The following is a 14393-nucleotide window of genomic DNA, read 5'->3' as shown; positions in this document are numbered from 1 at the left end:
TATATTCATAAATTTTATTCATATTGGTTTGAATACATTATTTCACCTCCAATTTAATCTACTTTTTACTGGAGCTTCCAATAAAATTCTCCCCTCCAGTCTTTATGGATTCCATTATTCCGGGAAGGATATAACTTTCTCCATTAAGCCCACTCCATCTTTATCCATAGTCATTTTGCAGCTTATTGTTAGTTTCCTGCTGGATTTTATATTGTTTGCTGTATTATTGTTATTAGACAATGAGAGGGGCCAGTGTCCTGGCTTTCGACACTGCCTGCTGCTTCTTAAAAGGCTGAACATAGTTTGTGCTTTGCATCTCCTCATGAACTATTTACGAAGTGCATTTACCCAACTCTGTGTCCAGTACATAAGGATAAACTGGATAATATTAACACTAAAGAGATCGTAAAAGATTTCCATTTCATTGAACATTGGATAGAAGTACCACTTTCGGAAAGGTCGAGTAGAAGTTGAAAAATATTCTGTTTTGAAATATGCCACTGTTTTATTTAAGCAGAATTGGTAATTTTACCTGTACACATGTCTGTGCTACTTCTTGAAATTGCAGTGTTATTTATATGATGCGTAACTAACATCCTTAAAACTATGCAGCCATGCATGCGTGTGTGTGAGAACACGTATGAAGATATTAAACAGCAATAAAGGACATTGGGAATAAGTATCATAAGCAGAATGTGATAGTCAAATTCTCAATCAAAAGTTACATATAAAGCATTCTGTTGCATAATTATACAGGGTTTCTAAAAATTAGTTATACAAAAGTAACCGTTGATTGTGAAGAAAGTGCATGTGTAACAGAAATGGTTTATACATCAATGAATACAGCATATCTTCAAGTTTATTGTCACACGTCATTTGCTTCCAGTTGTTAGTTTCAGACACCGCCACTGGAGGCATGAGCGTTTGCTTATCTAGTATTGGGCCAGTCATCATGGAATGGAAGGCAGGAAATCGAATACCGCTGGGGCATTTGCTGTGTGAGGAAAGGATCACATATTGAACACTTGTAGAGGGAAACTTTAAGATTTGATGTATAAAACATTTATTACAAATACACTTTCTTCACAATAAACGGTTACTTTTCTATAACTAATTTATAGAAACCCTGTATAATCAAAATATTGTGATTTCTTGTGTTCAACTAATAAAGTTGATGTAATCAGATATTTGTGTCTTTTTCAGAGCTAGTTAATTGTAATTGCAACTTGTCAAAGGTTTTTTTCTCAAGTGTGTTTATTCTTGGGTCCGTACTACTGGAAAAAAGAACCCTCCTCCATGGCAAATGGAAATAAATTTTATTTATGTTTTGCTTAGCTGTAGTCCTCCCAAATATCAGAAGAAATCGGCATATGCATAGTTATGTTATTTTATACTATATGGATGTGTATGTGGGGTTGGGGACATGAGCTTAGACACACGGCCTGTGCAATTGCTCATTCAGTTTTGAAGGTTAACACATGAATGTACTGAAATAACTATTTATTTAATATAATTGGACAAGGAGAAATACAATAAACATGCTCACATCTATTTATGGTATTCAAAATAATGTCACTGTTACACACAATATAATGCTTCCAAGTTTGAATCAAAAGTAATTCACAAAAATAAGTTCTACAACTACTATTTTCTACTATTACGAAAATATTTTATATGAAACTCAATGTCATTATTTACAAATGAACAAAAAATAAAATGGAAATGTTCTACTGTTTTCACCAGCAATATCAATGTACTGTTAGTATAATTATGCACAATAATATTTTAAAACATATGTAGAAATTGTACAGTAGAGTAAAATGTTCATCATTTCATTATATTCGTCAAGAATAGGAGATAAGTATTTGTTATGCAATTGTATACATAATGCAGTTTCACAATATTAACCCTAGCTCACCCATGCTGTATTAGAAACTTATTTCGCTGATAGGAGGGCACGTTTTTTATCACTAAAATTAAAGAAACCACTTTGTTATTGAATCACTGCTTCCTTTGTTGTTTATATAGGTTCAGTTATATAATAATTGCAAAAGTTACCACTATTAACAAGAAACAAGAATATTTTTATTTTATTTTTTTGTTCCCGGTGGAGGCACATGGTGGTTCGGATCCCACTTTAAACTGTAGGTCCAGTCCCGATTAGCCTTTCTGTGCATAAAGTGGACTTAAAACCCCAACTCAATCAATTTTACTTTGCATTTCTACCACTTTTGGCTAATGACGAAGACGAGGATGAGTTAGTTATATCATGAAATTGATGAAGATGCACTAACAAGGAACATCTATGCCCAGACTGGGATTCGAATCTTGGTTGGCAATTATTTACTGTTACTTGCATGAGTGCGACACACATCATTTAACATAGACTAAAACTCGAAAACGTATTAATTTTGCATCAATGCCTTTTTTTTATATAGGTACAGTTATATAGTAATTATAATAATTATAAGAACATCATTAACAAAAAACAGGAACCAATTATTCAGTCATGCCAGCCCACACCTTGAATTTTGCCTGCCTTTATGATTTTATGAACAAAAGTAACACAGTAACAATGTCATTTATCTTCATTTTTTATAAAAAGTGTTCAGTTGAAAAATAAAAAACAGGTGGCGAGCCCGGCAGGTGGATAAGCTAGGTTTAATATTTACACCAGAAATTATGGTATTTAGCTCGACAAAGATATTATCATTTCTGCATCTTTACTTTCTGCTGACACTGCCATAACAGATTGTAGAAGCTTGCTGCTAACTCTTCTGCAAAAAGAGAAAATAACAAAGTTTGTCATGCAATATAATTTAAAATACCAATGGGCAGAAAATTTACTGATGCTTGTCTAATATTATTTAACCTTTAGCGGCAAATTAGTTGATATCTTTTTATAACAAATTTATATACAGTGGAACATCAATTTTACATTTTTTTTTTATGAACCAAGGTGAAAAACTTACAATGCAGGAATATTTTACATTGTGATCTAATGTAATATCTGGGAAAATAAAATCTGGATTTCACTGTATTTTATAACCAACAAAAAAAAAAAACTTTTTTCTCAATAATTACAAAGGGAATTAAAATATGAGCATGAATCTAGTTTGCTGACCACACATTACCCTGTAACTGATTGGCTGATCTCCCACCTCTGCTGAGGTATGTGGTAGTGAGGTCGGTAGGTAGGCCCTGAAATATTGTAACTAAAGGAATAAAAGATTGATGAAAATTAATGAAAAAAATAAAATGGAAACATTTTTATACAAAATCTCCCCCCCCCCCTTAAAGGAACCAGTTAGGAAGGACAAGTGAAATGTGTTTTCAGTTTCCAATTTTAGCTTTTCCAGATTTTTGAATGTTTTTTTAACCTTAGAACACTACCGCGTTCCCATATTACTGTATAACTACCGCTACGTACGAGGGACGTTCATTAAAGATTTCCCCTGACCCAGTTTTAGTTAATGTAGAATACTGAAATTTTATATGTGTAATGATACATATGTGCATAGGTCATGAGGTAATTTGCAATTCTGAACTCCTCTTAGTTTTTGTCTTACAGGCACTAAATTTAGGCCATGTGTAATGATGGATCCAGTGGTATACCGAGCAGTCATCAAGTTTCTTTACTTGAGAGGCCGCACACCAAAGGAAACTTTTGAGGAGATGAAAGAGACTTATGGAGAGGATGCCCCATCGTATGACGTAGTGAAGCACTGGCATCATCAGTTCAAGTGTGGTCGGACTTCAGTAGAAACAGCCCCATTCCCGGGCGACCCCAGTCAGCCATTGACGAAGACACCATTGGGCAAGTGAAAGCCGCCAGTTTGGAGGATCGCCGCATAACCGTTCGCCAACTAGCTAAAGATGCCAAGATCAGTGTGGAGTCTGTGGAAAAAATATTTCATGAACATTTGCACCTGCGGAAGGTGTCTGCCCGATGGGTTCCTCGGCTACTCACACCTTTCCAAATGCAGGAACGAGTCACGTGCTCCCAGGCTAATTTGACCATGTGCCAGGAAAACCAGAAGGAATTTTTTGACAGACGAATCATCCAGGATGAAACGTGGGTCCATCACTATGACCCAGAGACCAAGGCCCAGTCAAAGCAATGGAAGCATCCTGACTCACCACCACCAAAGAAGGCCCGTGTCCAACCCTCAGCGGGCAAAGTGATGCTCACGGTTTTTTGGGACCAGCATGGAATAGTTATGATGGATTCCTTGGCGAAGGGTACCACAATTAACGGACATACTACGCTTTACTGCTGCAGAAATGGCGGAAGGCCATCAAAACCAAGAGTGGCGGCATGGTGACCAAAGGCGTCCGCATCCTGAAAGACAACGATCCAGTTCACAACTCTCATGTTGCCCAGACAGAAGCACGGTTCTGCGGGTATGAAATTATTCCTCATCCCCCATACTCTCCTGACCTCGCACCATCAGACTTCCACCTCTTCCCAACCATGAAGCCATTTCTGAAGGGAACGCACTTCCACGGCGATGAAACGTTGATATCTGAGGTCAACTCATGGCTTCTGGAGCAGCCTGCAGACTTCTACAAACAAGGTCTCCACGGGTGAATAAAGCGATGGGAAAAGTGTGTGACCGTTGGTGGTTCCTATGTAGAGAAGGACTAATGTATCTACCAATTTTCGTTTACCTCCGTCCATAGGAACTGGGTCAGGGGAAATCTTTAATGAACGTCCCTCGTAAATATTACGTACATGCAGTGAATGATTTTTAACATATACCTTAGTTTATAAAATCAAAGTGACAAATATTTTTTTAATATTATTTTGTTTGTTTTCTACATTTTGGAGTTTTTATTCTTTATAAAATATATGAGCATGGCTTTAATAAATACAGAATATATGAAAATAATGTATTAGTTGACAAACTTGTACGTATGTACATTAAGGATTAATGCGAAAAATACACAATGAAAACAAATTTTGCAAATAATTATAACATTCTTAACAAGGAATAAAAACATCCCTTAGAAAAAAATAGTGCATTTATGGAATTATCCACAGTCTTTTTCTTTTGATGCTCACCACACGAGCAGTATGTAGTTGTCATCCTCCTTTTCTTGTAGTTGCAGAATCTGCAATACTTTCAGTTCCCTTGTGATGTGGCTGCTACTGTACTTGTCTCTTCCTTCCCCAGTACCTTCAAAATTGTCTTTTTTTTGCTCCTGCCAGATCTTGGTCAAGTTCTCATGGAGGTGAAGCATGAACTGAATTCGTGAGAATTGTCTATTTTCTGAGTTGCCCTGATTGTTGTAGAAGTTGTGAGTGTGAATAATGTATCCATTGATCGCTGTGATGTTCATATTATAGAAAAATGAGAGGGGCCATCGCTTAGTTTTATTCGTTGGCACATTTGATCAAAAGCGTCTACTCCACCTTTTGTAGAATTGTAGGGCAAAATGATTTCGGGTTTCTTACTTTCACTGTTCATTGTTGCATCTTTGTGCATTGTTGAAATTAAAGCCACGATTTTGTTTTGTTTGGCCTTATATGATACTGCAGTTACATCGTCGTGAAACAGGAATATGCTTGATCCAGTCTTTCTCTCTTGAAAATCTAAATCTTTGAACTCTGGTGGCAGTTCTCGTTTATTTTTCTTTATTGTTCCGACCAAAAGTTCGCAAATTTTATCAGTTGTCAGACATTTTCACTACGCGTATTACTACCGGCATGAAAATCTTACGTGAATACACATGCTGTTATTACTACATGTACGTCAAAATTACATGCAAGATTTTTCTTCTCTTACTATCGCTACGTATTATTGATGTACAGAGTCCCACATAACGCACAAACTAAAGACGTTCACTGCTTCCACCCTCCTTACCACAGTGCTGTCACGCACCTGACAGAATGTCCGAGGAATACCATAGGCAGAGGGGTAGGTGGGTGCGATGTGGGAGGTAGGGGAGGGAATTGAGCACGAAGCATATGTAAATTTTACGTACGGTAGTGATCTAGGGTGAAAAAGTCCTGCCTTTTGTTGACCTTTTCACTCATAACTTTATTTCCCTGACATTTCAGTGAAAACTCGGGCCATATTTCATCCATTGGCTAGATCCTGCTCTGCTGCACCAGTTGGTTATAATCAGGATGTAAATGGTACAGTCTAGTGTTGCACAATGCATATCAACTTCTTGGCTACCGAGCATGAGGTTTGTACACCATGCAGTATTGTCCCAGAAAGAACTAAACCTGATGTAGATTCATTTCTCCAGGACCTTTAAAGAACTACATGATTAGACTAACTGATGGGATTCGCTACATATTTTAGGGATATATAGACTGGTATGAATTTTTGCCTACATTGATCAAGTAATGTAAGGTAAGATAAGAGTTCCCCATGCATAACATAGTGCCATGAAGGCATGTTTAGGTCAATCTCGGCCAGTTTGGAGGTAATGTGATCAGCACCATCTTCTGGGTGCCTTTGCCCACCAGGGTTGCTCCCAGGTACCCATTTATTTGAAGCTGGATGAAACCTCAGAACTGGTTTAAGCAGGGACAGGGCTGGAAAAATCCAACCATGGGAATCAAACCTGGGTCTCCCATGTGGTAGTCAGATGCCCTACTGATTAGACTACCACGGTTCCACTGAATCAAGAACCCATACTGATTCGATATAAAATTGTAAACATTCTTGGAAGAACACAAATGCTAACGTATGCAGCCAGGTGACTGTAATGGGCTTTTGCCTTAGAAAAAACACTGCATTTAAACTTTAAACCAGGGAAAATACAGGCTCCGGTACCCTTTTCTACACCCTCGATTTTCCACAGTCTTCGAATGTTTTTGTTACAAAAATTAGTTCTTAATACGAAACAATGTTTCTTAATAGCGCGGAAAGTATTTTTTTTTAGATCTACGTGCTAGGAAACTTATGTTTTTCAATATTTCCATTCCTTATGTAACGTCAAAACGGTTTTGCAGCGATTTCATCACGGTGCAAGTCTGAAGATTTTGGATGATCGATTTATGTCACAGGCGCACATCTGATTTTTTCTTTTTCTTCTTATGATTGACTTGTGCAATGGGAACATTTGCGATTGCGATATGTTATTTGTGTGATATATTGGCATATTGGACATTTCAGACATTTGATTTCATTTATGCGACTTCAGTAATTGGAAATAATTATTTCTTTTTGGCAACTGCAGACCGTAAATGGGAGGTTTGTTTTTCTAGATGGGATAATTTGAGACTTCTTATTTTTATGATGGGAAGTGAGTGGAGGGTGGTATTCTGTGGAAAAGGACAACAAGGACTTTCAACGTAGGAGTTACTTCATTTTTGGACTTACAAATTGAACTTCGACCCACAATTCAATACCTGGACTTGGTAAAAATGAGGTACGTTACCTTCTTAGGTTTAATTTTAGCCTTCATTTTTGGTATCTTCATGTGACAATGTGGAAAACAGTGAGAAATAGTGTTGGGGGCAGGTGACTCTGGCCAATTTCTAACATGCCTTTAAAAGGGACTCTATAGATAAAGGCGGGGCCACGGTAGGGGGCGGTAAGTCAATTACTCCAGGGGCGGTGCCCGGAATCGGTGGGAAATTTGGACTCAACAATTTCAAACGACAAAATCTCAAATATAAACGGCTGTACAGTCGTAAATACTTCTTTCCGTGCTCCAATTTTTTTATATTCACAATTAGGATCACATAATCTTCATAATGAAAGAAAAAAAAATTTGAAAATTCGAGGGTGTAGAATAGGGTAACCCACCCAAAATACATTTGTATTCACAGAAATAATAACTAAAAGGCAGAATTTTATGCAAAATTACAGCCTTCTTATTTATCTCTGAATAAGCCAAGAGAACTACGCAAAATATACGAAAACAATGTTACAATATTGACAAGTGCCATGAGCCCGAGACGGGCCATGTGTGGATACCTTAGAGCCTAAAATCAAACTTTATGACAGCAAAATATATTGCTGACTTACCTGTGATGTTTGTTGCGCATGTGACAACTAAGACTGACCCTGTTTTCACACATTTCCTCGCACAGTGGGCACACAAAGGGTCCTCCATCATTGTCATGGTTACGTCTCATGTGTGCATTCAAAGCAAACTTCATTGTAAATGACTTGTCACATACTGAACATACAAAGGCTGATTCACTGGTGGATCGTTTTCTACCTATAAAGAGATCATCAATTACCAATAATGCAGCAACATATATTTTAAAAATATCAAAATATGCAGATTGCATACCTTCAAAAACAAATATATTGCATTATTAGAGGCATGCACATTTCGTTTTTGATGAAAACACGAAATATGAAGTAACACATTGTAATGTTAATTGTTCATGATTCAGAAAGGTGAGAGATGTATTTTCCTACCCTGTTTTGTCACGAAATGATGTGAAATGAGCGAAATGACTCTTAAAAACAAAACTTAAAGTTTATTTACCTTTCTAAAGTTTCAATTATCCTGCAAGTTATGCAATTCATGGAAAATCGATTAATTTTGCTATAAATATTTCAGAAGAAAAAATGGACCCTTTATACAGGAATAAACTTAATATTCTGTTAACTGCGTAAATGTACTATTACAAGGGTTATGTTTATTTTGTCTAATAAGTGCAGTCAAATTCAGGCTTATATTCACAATTTTCAAACCAAAATCTGATATTTACATACTGCTTTTGAGCTGATTTTTCACCGCTATAACACAGAAATTTTATTTTATTTACTGCTTTTGAACCCAAAATTGACTCAGTTTTTGTACCAAAATTTTGTTTTTATTTACCAAAAATATGTGCCTCTATGCATTATGCCAACAATACCTCGTTGCTTAAAAAATTATATACTAAAATTTTTCCTAATGGGGCACCTCTAAATAATTTGTTACATTCCCCAGCTTATAAACTAATATCAGGGTAGCTAGTATTGTGAATTATTGTTTTAAAAAAATGCATATTGTTTTTATGGTGTGAAGTGCATAACACGTCATAATGGCATGGAAATTCAAACAATTAGCTTGAAATGAACAGGTCCAAATCATTAACGTCTACAAAAAAAAACAGGGAAACTTAGAGTTCAAGATATGACCATATGGCCTTGCTGTTGAAAAATACATTTCAAAGGCATTTTAAGAAACAAAAATGCCATCGGGTCATTCCACGTCAAATCATCCAGGCCATGTCACCCACCAGCTCCGATTTTGATTAAATTCGGTATACTTATAGAACTTTTGATGCTAATTACAAAAATGACAACTTTTTTGAGATTGGTCAAGGGGTTCAGAAATTACGCGATTTTAAAAATCTCCCTGTACGCCACATGCGGCTCCACTTTGACTGACACGCATTAGGTTATAAATTATAGTATCTTCTCTCAGGTTTGCCGTAGAAACTTCAAGTTTGATTTCTTTTGCTCAGGATAGTGTAAGCTTTCATTTAAATAAGGTTTCTGATCAGTTATCAATAATCATGTATTTTATGTATAGTTTCATGTATTTTTTTAGAAAAATAAATGACTAACTTCAAGAGCGAATTTCGTGCAATGCCCCCCCTTCAATTTCACCCAAATTTTATATACAGGTAGCTGAGAGTGGGTACTAATGCTTGATGGAAAAATTTGGATGGGCGGTTCAGAGACAGGGTGATAAAAAAATCATTTGCATTAAAAGTTAATCTTATTAAAAATACTTATGTATTTAGCACAAAGTCTGAAGTACAATATGTTTTGAGGTATAACATTCAAAATTTCTGTTCACTATGTGTGAAGGTAAGCATAGGCGTAACCTGGTGGGGGCAAAGGGAATCATTTTCTCTATCCAAAATGTATGGATTAATTAAAACCTACAAGTTAAATATATTTTGTGAACCTCCTGGCACTTGAGAAACAAACAAAAAAAAGAGTAATGTGACTGTCTTCTACATTCACAAATAACCAATATTTACTTTATTTCGATTGCGTACAAGTTTATAAAATTAACAGGGAACTATTGAGATTAAGAACGCTGTATCATTGTCGATATTTGTTTTAAGTTGTTAATTCCGATTCGTTTTTGATATATATGTAAGAAGATTGAATTAAAAATGTCTTGTGTTAAAAATCGAAAAATGAGTTTATATCAAATGTTATAAAGTGAAATAATATTTTGGAAGTTGAGTTGTGTTGCTTAAATCTTGCAATGTAAGTATAATAACATTATGAAACCCAGTTGAGCGCTGAGGACTTGCAATTTAATTCTAAAATTGTGTTAGTCTGCTCATCCTTCGCGTACAATATATATTCAGTGTGAAGTATCGTTGCAAGAAATTGGTGGCCAGTGTGCGGGGATTTTGTTACACTGAAGAATTATAAATTTTAGACTTATTAGTGTCCCTTTCTTTGTGTACTTCATATTTTCGTTCTGTTGTCGTGAATACAAATTAGTGCAATGACAACGAAGAATGTTCCTATCGTGCCATTACCTACGGGTACTTCAGATTTTAATGCTCAATTATTGGTCATGTTTCGGGAATTGAAGGAATCGAATGACAGCGTAAGGCAAAAGTTGTCTGAGCTTGAAAAATCTCAGAAAGAGCAGTTGTCTGAGCTTGAAAAATCTCAGAAAGAGCAGTTGTCATCTCAGAAAGAGCAGTTGTCAGAGCTTGAGAAATCTCAGAGAGAGCAGTTGTCAGAGCTGGAGAAATCTCAAAGAGAGCAGTTGAAAGAGCAGTTTTTCTTGTATGTACGCATTGCTTGCATGATACAATTATTTTCCTGTAGTTTACGGTTATTACAAGCATAAGAAAACAGTTTTTTCTTAGTGACGTTTCAGGAGAACACACGCTCCTTTCATCAGACATTTATTTTCATTTTTGTTGAATGAAAATAAATGTCTGATGAAAGGAGCGTGTGTTCTCCTGAAACGTCACTAAGAAAAAACTGTTTTCTTATGCTTGTAATAACCGTAAACTACAGGAAAATAATTGAAAGAGCAGTTGTCAGAGCTGGAGAAATCTCAGAGAGAGCAATTGTCAGAGCATGAGAAATCTCAGAAAGAGCAGTTTGCAGAACTTGAAGACAGAACGGTGAAGTGTATGGAAAATATGAACAACACTGTTAAGGAGTTGGGCAACTCACTCCGGATGGAGATTGGGCAGGTTGCTGAAGCTTGCCAAACAGCAAATGATCAAATAAAGGGACACGTTAAAGTGTTGGATGAAAATTTCCAACAGTTGAATATATCTGGTGAAGCGAATACCAACAGCATTCGTAAGTTAGAAGATAGTGTTGCTGGATTGGGTTTGCAGGTAAACGAGCAGTGGAATGTTATCAGCCAGATTAGGGAAAATAATAATGAAGGTTTAATTCAACGTGTTGAGATCTGTGAAGCACGATTAAGTGATGTAACAGCTAAACTGCTGATGACTAATACTTCAACAATCCATAAAGCTGCAGGGAACAATGGCAACTTTACTGAAATTTCACGTAATCCAGAGCATCCTGTATCTTTATCCTTGTCATCTTCCAGTGCTTCAGAAGATGAATCTTTTCCATTGCATATGCCAGGAAAACGGAAATCTACAGGAAATCCTAAATCTAATTTGTCAGCTCCTACTTCACCAGTTAATGTGCGAAATTCTCGATTAAAGAAGCCTCATAAAACTTCACATGTTAGTCTTGTTGATCCAGCAAATAATGCTGCAGAATCTAGCAATATAGACTCTGATATGTCTGAAGTAAACAAAACTAGATATAATTCGCAAGGAACTTCTGGCAAACGATTTAAACCTAATTACAACACGAAGCATCATAAGCACGCTACTATCATTGATTCTGATACAAATAAACCATCTACTTCTAAGGAACAGCCACGAAAGTATCTACGGTTGAATGAGTTGAATATGTTACCTAAATTTTCTGGAAATCCAGAGAAATCTAGCCCAAGGAAGTTTATTAAAACCTTAACTTCACATTTGGATTTGCTTCAGATTCCAAACGTTCAGAGATTGGAATGTATTCGGAATTGTTTTCAAGGACCAGCCGAGGGATGGTACAATACGCACGTGGATTCCTTTATGACATATAAACATTTTGTACATGAGTTTCTCAACCAGTACACTTCATACTCATTGACGCAGGCTCAGTTGTCAGAATTGAGGAACAGAAAGTATGATCAAAATAGCGGCATGAGCATGGAGGCGTTTGCCACTCGTACTTATTCAACATATTATAATTTGGTAGAGCGTCCTAAAGATGCAGAAGTCATAGACATTTTGATTAATCAGTTTCCATCAATTACGGCACAGACGATATTAGGTGCTGGCTTAACTAAGGTTGACAACGTTATTAATTTACTGAAGAGACTGGATTTGATAGAGACCAGATCTAGTAAGAAGTGTGATTTGCCTAGTGATTTTGAAGTGAGAACATCCAGGTTTACTGAGGATTCAAATGTGTCAGATTTCAGAGATAAACAAAAGTACAAAGTTCAGACAGTTAACACACAACCAAGGAACAGCGAGCAAAATCCTAATCAAAGGAATAATAGACAGTTTTCTCGCAACAATAGAGATTCTAATTTTGGTTCTACATCCGGTGGTAGCTCGTATAATAGAGGGCAAGATGTGAATGACAATTCTGATCGGCGTCAGGACTTTACATTCAGAAGGAGGAATCAAAATAATTATGGCAATCAACAGTTCTTTAGAAGAAACTTAAATGCAAATAACAGAAGTTATAACAATACCCAATTTCGACGAGACAGTGCGACACCACAGAATGATAAACGTTCTAATACAAGGCAAGGTTATCTACAAACGAGGTCCAATTCAGATCATAATGTGGCTTGTTTTCCTAATTCACCGAAAAATAGTACAGTTTTCGACAGTAATGTAAATTTATGTTCTAATTGTCGTCAGCCCTGTGAACGACCGTTCGTTTCCCCTAACAGTAATGTTACTTTAACTAATGGGCTGAATGAAAATGCAGTGTCATTTGATCCAAGGGAGAGACAATTAAATCAAATTATGTTGTCAGGAATGGAAGCATAATTAAAAACTGCTGTGAATAATCTCAATTAAATTTATAAGTTACTATGTAATGTTTTGTATATGGCATTATGCAAATTATGAATCGTTCCAGTTAAGTATTAAGAAAATTTTGCCCTTGTACACGAAAGGTGATACATTACAGAATGTCTATAGTTTGAAATGTTTTAACTGTTATGAGGGAAAGAAATGACAGTTATTGACATCGTTTGAAATATAATTAATTGAAGTTAATAATGTTATTGTAGAAATGAAAGGAATTAATTTCACTGTGATCTGTAGAATGATGTGTGAAGTCAGTCATGATAGTTATGAAATGTGTTACTTTCAGGAGTAATAGTATTTATTAGTAAGCTTGTCGTATGTATATCTAAATGTTATGCAGAGATCAGCTTTGTTCAGGTAAATAATATTAATGAAGTTATATATAGGGATCAAATAATGATAGTTTGAGGCAAGTTGTTTACTGAATGTGTAATAATTCAATAATGAATGTACTGATGAGTCGTGTTATGACTGTACATATTGTATTTTATTTATATTAAGTAGTTTAGCCAACAAGGAGATTGGGTTCCGCAAGGCTACTACTAAGTATTGTTTCACGTATGTGTGAATTATATATGCCTCATAATTTGACCCATAATTTTTATGTCTTGAGAAAACTCCTTGTGATCTGCACATTTTAGATAACATACAGGGTGATCATAAAATGTTTGATCCCTCGAGTAGTTTTCTATACAGAGTGGGGGGACTATGTGACTGTCTTCTACATTCACAAATAACCAATATTTACTTTATTTCGATTGCGTACAAGTTTATAAAATTAACAGGGAACTATTGAGATTAAGAACGCTGTATCATTGTCGATATTTGTTTTAAGTTGTTAATTCCGATTCGTTTTTGATATATATGTAAGAAGATTGAATTAAAAATGTCTTGTGTTAAAAATCGAAAAATGAGTTTATATCAAATGTTATAAAGTGAAATAATATTTTGGAAGTTGAGTTGTGTTGCTTAAATCTTGCAATGTAAGTATAATAACATTATGAAACCCAGTTGAGCGCTGAGGACTTGCAATTTAATTCTAAAATTGTGTTAGTCTGCTCATCCTTCGCGTACAATATATATTCAGTGTGAAGTATCGTTGCAGTAATTATTGTGATTTTTCAAATGTATTTAGCAAATAATCTTTGACATTATTTCTATGGGACTGAAAACTTTGATTCTCTCAACCAAAGATAGTTCCCAAGTTCCCAAGTTACGCCCATGAAGATAGTACCGAAAACTCGATTGTATTCTATGCATTGCCAAAATTTCATGCACTACAAATTGTGCCGTTCACATTTTCTGTTCC

At 35.8% G+C, this 14393-nt stretch overlaps 1 protein-coding gene across 1 annotated transcript in view; it reads right to left on the bottom strand.

Annotated features, from left to right (window-relative positions):
• Positions 1 to 2239: 2239 nt before the first annotated feature.
• Positions 2240 to 14393, bottom strand: part of LOC146005016 (uncharacterized) — a 32394-nt gene continuing 20240 nt past the window's right edge. The window contains exons 5-6 of the mRNA XM_083144142.1: positions 7992 to 8187; positions 2240 to 2777 (exon numbers count right to left, since the gene is read on the bottom strand). Of these exons, the coding sequence (XP_083000268.1) occupies positions 2690 to 2777; positions 7992 to 8187 (284 nt within the window). The 3' untranslated portion in view covers positions 2240 to 2689. The remainder of the gene's footprint in view (positions 2778 to 7991; positions 8188 to 14393) is intronic.

Source organism: Lepisma saccharinum, chromosome 22, assembly GCF_977018435.1.
Source record: "Lepisma saccharinum chromosome 22, izLepSacc3.1, whole genome shotgun sequence".
Lineage (NCBI taxonomy): Eukaryota > Metazoa > Arthropoda > Insecta > Zygentoma > Lepismatidae > Lepisma > Lepisma saccharinum.
The sequence above is the reverse complement of the archived record's forward strand: the minus strand, read 5'-3'. Positions and strand labels throughout refer to the sequence as shown.